We start from the raw sequence: 12,902 nt of genomic DNA, 5'->3' as shown, positions 1-12,902 counted from the left end.
CCTCAGGAATGCTGAGATTATAGGTGTGCACCACCACATCCAACCCATCCTTTCCCTTCTAAAATTAGTTTTGCTCATATATAGTTTTATACATGCACACATGCATGCATGCACACACATGTACACAATATTGTATCAGGCAAGCAAGCACTGTCACTGAGCCACTCCACTAGGGCCCAAGCCCCCTACTTTTTAATTTTTGGCTTTTTTGAGACAGGTTGCATTGATTGACTTTGAACTTTCAACAACCATCCTGCCTCTGCATCCCAAATGCTACGATTATAGGCATGTGTTACCATGCCCAGCTTCTCTCTCTTTTAATAGAAACATAAGTCATTGGATATATTTTATATATTTATAAACATATTTACTTATAAATTAAATATTATATTCATTTATGGAATTCAGTTGTTCAAGCTGTATAAAATCCAAGTAGCCAAAATGCCTGTAAAGATTTATAGAACTCTGTGAGTTCAAGCCCAGTCTGGTCTGCATAGTGAGTTCCAGGCCAGTTTGGTCTACACAGTGAGTTCCAGGATATCTGTCTTAGTCAGGGTTTCTATTCCTGCACAAACATCATGACCAAGAAGCAAGTTGGGGAGGAAAGGGTTTATTCAGCTTACTTCCACATTGCTGTTGATCACCAGAGGAAGTCAGGACTGGAACTCCAGCAGCTCAAGAAGCAAGCGCTGATGCAGAGGCCATGGAGAGATGTTCCTTACTGGCTTGCTTCCCATGGCTTGCTCAGCCTGCTCTCTTATAGAACCCAAGACTTCCAGCCCAGGGATGGCACCACCCACAAGGGGCCCTACCCTCTTGATCACTAATTGAGAAAATGCCCCACAGCTGGATCTCATGGAGGCATTTCCCCAATTGAATCTCCTTTCTCTGTGATAACTCCAGCCTGTGTCAAGTTGGCACACAAAACCAGCCAGTGCAATTGACCCGTTGTCAACTTGACACACAAACACATCACTATTAAGCCTCAACCCTTACTTTCTTATTCATCCCCAAGATCTAACATTCCACAGTCTTTACATATTAAAAGTTCAATCAATTTAAAATGTCCAATATCTTTTAAAATTCAAGGTCTCTTAACTGTGGGCTCCACTAAGATACTTTCTTCCTTCAAGAGGGAAAAATATCAGGGCACGGTCACAATCAAAAGCAAAACCAACGTCTGGGATCCAACTCACGACCTTCTGGGCTCCTCTAAAGGCTTTGGTCACTTCTCCAGCTCTGCCCTTTGTAGCACACATCTTGTCTTCTAGGCTCCAGATGCCTGTACTCCACTGCTGCTGCTGTTCTTGGTGGTCATTGCATGGTACTGGCATTCCCAAAACACTGCTGTCTTTCGCTGTAACTAGGCTTTACCAATAGCCTCTCATAGGCTGTCTTCATGGTGCCAAGCCTCAATTCCTTTGCATGAGTCCTGGGCCATCAGTTGCAAACTGAGGCTGCCCCTTCTCCAACGGCCTTCCATGGCCTCTCACTGTGCTGAGCCTCAGCTGCTCTTCATGACCATTTCATGCCTTCAAAACTAGTACCACCTGGGTGACTCTTACACATTACCAAGTCCTGCTGCAGCACAAGGTACAACCTAGGCTATCTCTGGAGCACAGCCTCTTTGTGCTCTCAGAAAACGCTTCCCAGAAGATGTCACCTCAGTGATGCTGGTGTCTTCTTAATCACCACTAATTTCTTAGCTCCAGCTAACCAGCATCAATAGTCCCAATAATGCAAAGTTTTGCTTTGGTAGTTCTGGTATCTTGTTAATCACAGCTGATTCTTCAGCCCCAGCTAACCAAAACCACAGAATCTTCACAAAAAAACATGGCCCTGATAAGAGTATTTAATCTTCCCTCTGAAATTTCACAAGCCAGGCCTCCATCTTCTACACTGTTCTCAACATGATCTTCTAAGCTCCTACAGAGTTCTTATCAACCAGTGGCTCTTCTAGCTCAAAGTTCCAAAGTCCTTCCACAGTTCTCCCCAAAACATGGTCACGTTGTCACAGGAATTCCCCACAATGTTGGTACCAATTTGTCTTAGTCAGGGTTTCTATTCCTGCACAAACATCATGACCAAGAATCAAGTTGGGGAGGAAAGGGTTTATTCAGCTTACTTCCACATTGCTGTTGATCACCAAAGGAAGTCAGAACAGGAACTCAAGCAGGTCAGGAAGCAGGAGCTGATGCAGAGGCCATGGAGGGATGTTCCTTACTGGCTTACTTCTCCTGGCTTGCTCAGCCTGCTCTCTTATAGAACCCAAGACTTCCAGCCCAGGGATAGCACCACCCACAAGGGGCCCTACCTACTTGATCACCAATTGAGAAAATGCCCCACAGCTGGATCTTATGGAGGCATTTCTTCAATTGAAGCTCCTTTCTCTGTGATAACTCCAGCCTGTGTCATGTTGACACACAAAACCAGCCAGTACAATACCCAAGGCTAAGTAGAGACTCTTATCTCAAAATAACAAAACATTCACAGAATATATGTGTTTATTTTTAGAGAAAAAAACATACATTTCTTAAAGGAGTGTTGGAGAAATTTGTAAGAAAATAATAACTGCTGTCTAATATTCAGTTCTTTCCATTATTGAACTAAATGTAATATATATATATATATATATATATATATACATATACACAAATATATTTATGGGGCTGGAGAGATGGATGCCCAGTTAAGAGCACAGGCTGCTCTTCCAGAGGACCCAGGTTTGATTCCCAGCACTTACATGGAGGCTCACAGCTGTCTAATTCCATTTCCAGAGGATCATATGTCCTCTTCTGTGCAAGGGTATCAGACCCTACACACACCCCATCACAGAAAAAAAAAGGCAAAGAAAAAGAAAGCTTAGGTGGAGGTGGCAGTGCATACTTATAATCCTTCCACTCTGGAAGTAGAAGGAAGAGGATAAGGGTCTGAGACCAGCCTGGTCTACGGAGGTCTCTGTTAATAGAAAGGGCATACATTTTATCCCAGGGTTTGGAAGGCAAAGACAGACAGATCTCTAATGAGTTCGAGGCCAGCCTGATCTACATAGATCAACCTAGTCTACATAGATCAACCTGGTCTACATTGAGAATTCCAAACCACCAGCCAAGGCTATATAGGAAGACCTTATCTAAAAAAAAAAAAAAAGCCAGCAACAACAAAATACAAACCAGTAAAAAAAGAAGAGAGAGGAGGAGAGGAGAAGAGAAAGTAAACTAGCTAGCTCAGATCCAACATTTTCACTTTAGAGTCACCCAACTTTTCTTATTCATTCAATGTTTACCTTTACATTGTACAAAATGTTTTATTTAGATGATAAATTTAAACAGCAACTATCACTGTTGTAAACAGGAAATTAATATCATTTGGCATTAAGTAGAAGTGACTCACTGAAAAGTGTATGAATATGAAGATTATTAATGTCTAGCTGGGAACAGGTTTTGCCTTGAAGCTTTATAGGGGCATTTGGAAGGGCACTGACTCCAATAAAAGTTAGCCTCTCTGACAAAAGTCAAATATATTAAAAAGAAATAACTTCCCCAGTGTCATTTAGCTTTAAGTCCCTGTACAAATTAAAACTGTCTTCTTCCAAGGGAACCCTTACAGAATCTAAATCTTCCACCCATCTCCAGATGTTATAGCTTCCTAAAAGAATGACATTCCTCTGGCTCCCTCCTCTAACCTTAAACAAAAGGAGATTTCATTATCCAATAAAGTAGTCAAAACCTTAGGTCTCAACTACTCAAAGAACTGGTCTCAAAAACATCAAAACTGCTAATCCCTGAAGTCCAAGGCCACTTTGTTCCCACTACAGGAACTGAAAAAGCCACTAGAACATTAACAATAAAAAGGGTAATAATGTTGGTAACTTTTCTTTCAAGCCACTTACTTGGCAAAGACCTTAGTAGACATTCAAATGGCTAGTGTCTGATTCCTATTAGAAAGGGTGATTTTCCTCACTGTCCCCAAGGCTGAAGGGTTTCCAGAACGGTCATACTACTGAGTGTCTGAATGTGTGGCCTCAGAGACAGGTAATAAAGGGTAAGGTAGCTCCTGAGTTAGTTTCAAGCTGGGTGCTGGGAGAGTCTCCAAAGCTTCAGCACTTTAGTTCTTAGAAACCTTCTGGACAGGTGAAGGACTTTGAGAAATCTGGGCTAAAGAAGCCGGAGGGAGCTGAGTCTGGGCAAACCCAGGTGGCACTACAGGAACCCTGTGGGCCAAAGTTTGGCTCTTAGAATCTTTGTCAGTTTCAGGAGTTTGAGAGGCAGGAGGAAGATTCTGGAGATGACTTTGTTGGGCTAGAGATCCCTGGATTTGGCTCTGAGAGGTTATGGGTACCATAGGGAAACTTTCAGAGGGCACGGGCACTAGAAGGTGGCTCTGGCTTTCTACCCGTTCCAGAGGGTAGATCTCAGAGGCCACACTGATCTTAGAGCGCCCCTGAGAGTGAAGGTCCACAGGCACACAGCTTTCAGAGGATACAGAGGGCTGGATTAGACTCTGAGAGATCATGGGTACCATAGATAAATTGTCAGGGATCACCAGGAGGTTGCTCTGACTTTCTACCCGTTCCAGAGGGTATGTCTGAGAGGCCACACTGATCTTAGAGCACTCCAGAGAGTGATGGTCCACAGACATAGACACATAGCTGTCAGAGAACTGGGGGTGGCTCTGAGAGATCACAGAGAAACTTTCAGAGGACACAGGCACCAGGAGGTGGCTCTGACTTTCTGCCCGTTCCAGAGGGTAGATCTGAGAGGCCACACTGATGTTAGAGCGCTGCTGAGGATGAGAATCCACAGGCACCCCTGTAGAGGACAAAGCCATCCGAGAATTGCTGTCAGACGCCAGAGGGTAGCTCTGCGAAGTCACCGAAAATACAGGTTGGCTCCTAGAAGTACAAATGGAAAGAGGGGTATGGACAAGGACCAGAGGCAGGCTCTTGGAGGCTTGGACTCCGCTAAACTGGTTCAGAACAGACTCAGGCTTCGCTGGACGGAACAACGCTCTGCCACCCGCGGTTCTGGCGTCGCAGTTCCTTTCTAGCTGGCCAGGGTCGGTGCTGATGCTACTGATTCCCTGGACGACCCGCGGGTGGAGTCGCCGCCGCCGCCGCCTGCGGATCCGCTGAAAGGTGTTAGAGACGTTCCTGAGGGTCAGCGAGAAGCGATAGCTGCCGCTACGGTGCACCCCGCCCTCGCGGGAAGAATTCCCCCTCAGGGCTTCTTCCGGGAGCGCCTCGATGTTGCCGGTGTACCAGGAGATCCACCACAGGAGACTGACGAAGATGATGATGGAACCCAAATAGAGCAACATATCGTAGAACAACAAGTTGGCAAAGACGCCAGTGAACAGCACTGCCACACCCACCGCGTCGAAGGCGACGCCCAGCCAAAAAAAGTGACTGCAGCGACCCAGGGGCCCGGACCGTATCTCCGCCAAGTCTGCGCTCTTTTGCGGAAGCTCTGTGAGGCTCAACATCGTCCACGCAAACCCAGCCCGAGGACGCAGGCCCAGGGCGCTGCCACAGGCGGGCTTTAGCCACTCTCCATAGCAACGCAAGGGGCGGGGCGGGGCGGGGCGGGGCGGGGCGGGGCGGGGCGGGAAGCCGCGTTCTGCACACCAGGAAACTCCAGCGGATCAAGGAAGCTGCGCGTGCGCATAACGACCTGCTGAACCTTCTGCACTTGCGCAGTGCTCGCCTTCGCCGGTAGTTTGTCTCAGTCGGGGATCCTCAGGTGTAACGTGAAGAATTTATGACAATGAAACTAGCGGTACCTAGGGCGAGAATCTTCTCCGGGGAGGGTGAGATCTTGGGGGAGAGCTAACCGCAAAGCCTCTTTTCGTGTAACTTTCCGCTACAGCCTGAATGAAGCTTGGCCTCAGGTGCAATTAGGATCTAGTGTTGTTACGTCTGAACTCCTATCTTCTCTGGTAACTGCTGATAAACTTACCCTAGGACCTAATAGACTCCATCGCTCCAGTTTTTCCCCATGTATTGTAGAGGTTGGGAGGGAGAGGGTAGGCTGAAAGGAGAAAAAGGTGTTTTGAGGGCTGGCCTTTTTGTGTGTTTGCGCACTCGCTAAAATGGATTTTAAAACATCTGGTACATTTAAAATAGGCCTGTAGGTCAGGCCATATTTACTTACGCCACCACACTTGGAGAAAACTACTCTTAAATATTTTCAAAAAAATAGAAAAGCCGGGCGGTGGTGGCGCACGCCTTTAATGCCAGCACTTGGGAGGCAGAGGCAGGCGGATTTCTGAGTTCAAGGCCAGCCTGGTCTACAGAGTGAGTTCCAGGACAGCCGGGGCTACACAGAGAAACCCTGTCTGTCTCAAAAAAAAAAAAAAAAAAAAAAAAAAAAAAAAAAAAAAAAAAAAAAAAAAAAGACAGAAAGTTAAAAAGGTATAAAGAACTGATAGGTTGTCCCTACTTGTGCCTGAGCTTATAAGCAATACTAATTGGACAGAAAGGTTTATTAAAATATTTTTAAAAGGGTCAGACATGATAGTGCAGGACTTTAATCCCAGCACCCAAGAAGCAGAAGCAAGCAGATCTCTATGAGTTGGAAGTCAGCCTGTCCTACCTTGAGAATTTCAGGCCAACCAGGACTATACACTGTGAGACCTGTGTCAAAATGAATGAATGAAAATAAAAAGACCTGAAAGTGGGTCCAGGAAGTTGGAAGTGGATATAGTCAAGAAATACATGTACAAAATTGTCAATGAATAAAAAGTTAATAAAGTATAAAGATAACTAGAGAAAGCAATGTGGCAAATGTTCATAATTATAGAATATAGATGAAATAAGTATAGGTGTTCATTGTTCAGTTCTTTCCTGTGTTCTTTAAGCTTGACTTTTTTTTAAGATTTATTTATTACTATATGTATAAGACACTGTAGCTGTCTTCAGGTGCACCAGAAGAGGGTGCCAGATCTCATTATGGCTGGTTGTAAGCTACCATGTGGTTGCTGGGATTTGAACTCAGGACCTTTGGAAGAGTAGTCGATGCTCTTGCCCGCTGAGCCATCTCTCCAGCCCTAGGCTTGACATTTTTCAAAATAGTTGCAGGATTTTATTTTGTAATTTAAAGTTTAAGTTATAAACATAAATATGAGTAGCAGATGGGGACGATTGCTCAGTAGTTAAAGACTTGACATTAAACCTGACAACCTGAGTCCAATCTCCAGGAGCCACGTGATGGTAAGAAAGAACTGACATTGCTCTCTGACCTCCAGATGAAAATAAATCTCTCCCCTTTGGCTACAAGAGTTGGCAACCAGAATGAACTGCCTAATGATACAGGGTGCAGCACCATACCAGTCGAAAGGTAATAAGCTGGAGTTATCCTTTCTCAGATCCTTTGAAATTAGCCCAGTTTAACCTGAGGCAAATCTCTATACTCCTGGAATTAGGAAGGCTTAAATTTGAGTTTCTGACCTGAGTAGAGATCTTTAACCTCCCTTAGCTTTGATCTCCCCTTCTGTAAATGAGAGAACAGGTGCCTATAAGGAGGCTGGGACATGGCCACTATAGGTTGCTCTACTGAGAAGTGCTTACTATTGCTCTCTACCAGAATCTTTTAAGCCATTTCCATTTAGGACCCCTTTATGTGTGAGAAATTATGTGACTGTAGGTATATAGTCGTGTGTGTGTGTGTGTGTGTGTGTGTGTGTGTGTGTGTGTATAAAACAAGTATACAAGTCAAACACTTATAAATAAATTTATTTTAAAACAAGGGTTTAATGTTTTATTTTGAGATGGTTGAGATGGTTTCATTGTAGCGCAGTCTGGCCTTGAATTTACTATATGACTGAGGATGACTTGATCCTCCTGTCTCCACTTCCAAAGTGCTCGAATTATGGACATAGCCATCATGCCCTGCTCTTTAAACAATGCTTTAGTATACATAGAATTTTACCATTCATTAGACAAAAGTAAATTGGCATGTTCATCAGATGGATACACATCCTTTTACATACATTTCCACATTTGTTTGGGAGGAGGAGTATAAGGGCTCACCTATGGACGTCAGAAGGCAACTTATACTTCTCCCGTGTGAGTCCTGGGATCACATGGCTGTCAGACTTAACAGCAAACAGCTGCTGAGTCATCCCACAGGCCCTTATAGCGGTTTTAAAAATTAAGCAATCAAGCAGGGCAGTGGTGGCTCATGACTTTAATCCTAGCACTTGGGAGGCAGAGGCAGGCAGATCTCTGACTCTGAGTCCAACCTGGTCTACAGGTCAAGTTCCAAGACAGCCAGGGCTACACACAGAGAGAAACCCTGTCCTGCAAAGCCAGAGTAAATAAAACAAACAAACCTTATAACCATGTGTGGTATTTAATCTCAGCACTGGGAAGACAGAAGCATATAGATTTCTGAGTCTGAGGCCTGCTAAAACATAAATACAGGAAAGGTAAGGGAGACATAGTGAGTCCCTCTGTAAAGAAAAAAAAAAAATCAGACATTGTAACAAAGACTTATTGATTTGGTACTTTCCATGCTGAGGAAAATGATGAAAGTCTCTGTTCACATTAATTAAACCATTACGTTTCTATAAGAGCAGAAAACTGCATACAACAGAGACACTATAGTTCTTAACATACAATAGTGTCAATCTGAGCTAAGGTGTTGTAGGCAGCCTGGGATGGCGTGCTCGTGTAATAGCATGCACACTGCACAATGCACTTATCCTGAGCTCAGAATGAAAACTTGCAGCAAAGTGTGATTCTCTATGACTGACACTTCAAGAGATACCTTGGATTCCTTATCTCCTTGTTTTTGAATTAATTTTTGGTTCTTTTGTGTTTAGAAGCATTTTACTGTTGCTTCTTTTTTTGACTCCCCCCACCACATTCAGTTATATTAGCCTTTATGGGATTGTGGTCCACAGTTTAGACATAGCTGTGGTCTGGAGGTGAAGAAGGCACAAGGATCAGAGTTAAAAAAAAAGTATTTACAAAATAGAGCTACATGAGACCCAGTCTTAAAGAACAATAAACATGAGCTTGGAAATAGCTCAGCAGTCCAGACATTCTCTTCTGGCTTCCAAGAGCTCTGCTTCACATGTGACATACACTGACAAAGACACACATAAATGAAATGATAAAACTAAACCTTAAAATAAACCAACCACTTGGGGGATAGTTCAGTGGATACAATGTTTGCTGTGTAAGTGTGAGGACCTGGTTTAATCCCCAGCACCAGTGTAAAAGGCCATTGTGCTAGCACACACTTGTAACCCCACTACTGTGGAGCTTGTTAGCCAACCAGCCCAGGGAAGACGCACTAACCTGGAATTCCAAGTACTTCCTTAAGATCATCTAACTTTTGGATGATTACCCAAAATGCTTCATTGTGGAAGTGGACTATGTGGGCTCTTAGCAGATGCAGTAGATCTGCATGTCCCTTCGAGGGAACACTGTGGTGTTGCTGGGTAAGAACACCATCAGGGGGCATCTGGAAAACACCCCAGCTTTAGAGAAACTGTTGTCTCACATGCGGGGAACATGGGCTTCATTTTCAACAAGGAGGACCTCACTGAGATTAGGGCCAAGCTGCTGGCCAATAAAGTGCCAGGTGCTGCTCTAGCTGGTGCCATCACCCCATGGGAGGTCACCGTGCCAGCTCAGAACACTGGTCTGTGGTCTGAGAAGACCTCTTTCTTCCAAGCTTTAGGCGTTATCACTAAAATCTCCAGAGGCACCACTGAAATTCTGAGTGATGTGCAGCTGATAAAAACTAGAGACAAGGTAGGAGCCAGTGAAGCCACAGTACTGAACATGCTGAACATCTCTCCCTTTTCCTTTGGGCTGATCACACAGCATTTATAACCTGGAAGTGCTGGACATCACAGAGCAGACCCTGCATTCTCGATTCCTAGAGGTGTCTGCAATGGGTCTGCAGATTGGGTACCCGACTGTTGCCTTGGTGCCACACTCCATCATCAATGCGTACAAGCAGATCCTGGCTTTGTCTGCAGATATTGAGTACACATTCCCACTTGCTGAAAAGATCGAAGCCTTCCAGGCTGATCCATCTGCATTCGTGGTTTCTGCCCCTGTGGCTGCCTCCACCACCACTGCTTCTGCTGCTTCTGCTGCTGCTGCTGCTGCCGCCCCAGCCAAGGCTGAAGCTAAGGAAGAGTCCCCAAATCAACCAAGTCAGCCAGCTTAGTTTGAAAAAGATAGAAATAAATGAAAATTTACTTCTCTTTAAAAAAAAAGGTGGGGGGATGGGCCTGGAGAGATGGCTTAGCTGTTAAGAGCAATGACTGCTCTTCCAAAGGTCCTGAGTTCAATTCCCAGCAACCTCGTGGTGGCTCACAACCATATGTAATGGGATATGATGCCCTCTTCTGGTGTGTCTGAAGACAGCTACAGTGTACTCATATACATAAATAACTAAATCTAAACCAAAATAAACAAACAAACAAAAAAACAAGCCTGACCCATACCCTTTTTTCTATGAAGCTTGTAACTGAAAAGCTTGATTTTTCAAGATAGGGTTTCTCTGTGTAGCCCAGGCTGTCCTGGAACTCACTCTGTAGACCAGGCTGTCCTTGAACTCAGAAATCTGCCTGCCTCTGCCTCCCAAGTGCTGGGATTAAAGGCATGTGTCACCACTGCCTGACATAACTGATTTTTGGAAAAGTTGTTGACTTGAGAAAATGGAGGTTGAGGGATGGGAGTCATACTTTATTTTTTAAAGATTTATTTATTATATGTAAGTACACTGTAGCTGTCTTCAGACACCACCAGAAGAAGACATCAGATCTCATTATGGATGGTTGTGAGCCATCATGTGGTTGCTGGGATTTTGAACCCAGGACCTTCAGTAGAGCAGTCGGTGCTCTTACCCACAGCCATCTCTCCAGCCCCCAGGAGTCGTACTTTTAATCCCAACACTCAAGAGGCAAAGGCAGGCTTCTGTGAGTTTCAGGCCAGATTGGTCTACATGGTGAGTTCCACAACAGCAGGGCTGGAGAGAAGCCCTGTCTCAAAAAGAAAATCGGGTAGGAGCAGACCTTAGTTGTTACAGTGCTTGCCTACTATGCACATAGTCCTGGGTTCAATCTTCAAGCAAGATGATGTGGAGAAGAAAGAAGAGGAGGGGGGAAGAAGGGGGAGGCCAGGAAGCAGAGGTCCACTTACAGCTAAGCCAATTATGGCTGGGGGAGAGGAGATGCAGAGCATGGTGGACCTAGTAGAATTACTTCTTAGGAAAGGGAATATTGTGGGGAAAATCTTCCACCAAAGGATGCTTCCCCTTGTGAATACTGGCATAAAAAGCTGTCCAGGAGACCTCCCTGCCCACCCCTACTTATTGATCTGCTCACCTGACCCCCACAAGTGTGGTCATCACTGTGTTTGCCAAACAGCTTTGCAGCTAGACTGCTCCAGCTGAAGCAGCAGTGACGTGCATATCCAAAAGAAATTTATTTCTCAGCAGGTGTGCAAGTTGAAGACTGGAGTTCAATCTCTGAAACCTCCACATCAAGGGGAAGGAGAGAACTGACCTCACAAAGTCGTTCTCTAATCTTCACATTCCTGCTGTGACATGCATATGTAAAATGTGTGCGTGTGCATACATGGATCTGTGCACATGTGCATGTCTTGCCTAGACCAAAAAAAAAAAAAAAAAAAAAAAAAAAAAAAAAAAAAAAAAAAAGAAAAGAAAAGAAAAAAAAGAAAATCGGATGGCTATATAGAGGGGCAAAATGGATATAGATGTTTTCTGAGCAATTCAACTTGTCTTTGTGCTTGAAAATCTTTACAGTAAAATGTTAAAAGTTCCTAAATTCAAGGAAATGACAGATATTTTATTTTTATCCAAAAATGATTGACTATAGCCTGTAAACAGATTCATGTTGCTCCCCCAATAGCATCCCAATGTGAAACAAAGTTAAATCAAGGCATTTATTTAAATACATTGGTGGGATTATTGAAACAATAAGCCCCAAACAATTAAACATTCTCCAGGAATCCACCCTGGAGGAAGACAAAAGCCAAAGTGATGTCAGCCAAAGAAGGAATTGCTTTCCAGAAAGATTTCTCTTAGTTCAATTTATCCACTGATAGAACCAAGAACGATGGAAATTATACCTTGATCAGCACTTCTTAGGTTCTCTCTCTCTCTCTCTCTCTCTCTTTCTCTCTCTCTCTGTTCTTTCTCCTCTTCCTCATCCTTTTTCTTGTTCTTCAAGACAAGGTCTCTCTGTATAGCCCTGGCTGTCCTGGAACTCGCTATGTAGACCAGGCTGGCCTTAAACTCACAGAGATCCATCCATCTCCCTCTGCCTCCCAAGTATTAGGATTAAAAATGTGCACCATATTCCTGGATACACACATTTCTTGTCTTCTGCTTAAACCTAAATCTCATGTCAGAACAGATAGACTTGTGGATCACTTCAATCCTTTATTCGTTCCTTTTCTTTTCTTTTTTTAAAGATTTATTTACTTGTTTTAAGTAAGTACACTGTCACTATCTTCAAATACACCAGAAGAGGGCATTGGATCCCATTACAGATAGTTTTGAGCCACCATGTGGTTGCTGGGAATTGAACTCAGGACCTCTGGAAAAGCAGTCGGTACACTTAGCTGCTGGGCCATCTCTCCAGCCCTTGTTTCTCTTTTCAATGTAACTATGTTAAATAAGTTTTATTTTGTTACAGGCTGTTCATATAGTCCAGGATGGCCTCAAACTCTTGATCCTCCTGTCTCTGTGTCCAGTGCTGGGATTGTGTTTGTGTGTTATTAGCTAAGTTTATTTAGTCCTCTTTTCTCCTTCCTTCCTTTTCTTTCTTTTCTTCTTTCTTTTCTTTTTTTCTCTTTGATAGGGTCTCATTATGTTGACCCGGTGACTCTGGAACTTGCTGACCTCAAACTCACA

The 12,902-nt window shown here is 44.0% G+C and overlaps 1 protein-coding gene and 1 pseudogene across 1 annotated transcript; one reads left to right on the top strand and one right to left on the bottom strand.

The window, feature by feature from the left end:
* Positions 1-3,291: 3,291 nt before the first annotated feature.
* LOC116086299 lies at positions 3,292-5,561 on the bottom strand. The gene has a single exon (XM_031364621.1). It carries the CDS (start codon positions 5,482-5,484, stop codon positions 4,108-4,110), a length of 1,377 nt encoding a protein of 458 aa, XP_031220481.1. The 5' UTR covers positions 5,485-5,561; the 3' UTR covers positions 3,292-4,107.
* A 1,730-nt stretch (positions 5,562-7,291) lies between these two features.
* LOC116086232 lies at positions 7,292-10,187 on the top strand (annotated as a pseudogene).
* The last annotated feature ends 2,715 nt before the right edge of the window (positions 10,188-12,902 follow it).

The sequence above is a fragment of the Mastomys coucha genome, unplaced genomic scaffold (assembly GCF_008632895.1).
Source record: "Mastomys coucha isolate ucsf_1 unplaced genomic scaffold, UCSF_Mcou_1 pScaffold12, whole genome shotgun sequence".
Taxonomy (NCBI): Eukaryota; Metazoa; Chordata; class Mammalia; order Rodentia; family Muridae; genus Mastomys; species Mastomys coucha.
This window is presented reverse-complemented; position numbering and strand designations above follow the sequence as displayed.

Coding starts and splice junctions, on each gene's coding strand:
- LOC116086299 (XM_031364621.1), bottom strand. CDS start 5,484: ATGTTGAGCCTCACAGAGCTTCCGCAAAAGAGCGCAGACTTGGCGGAG.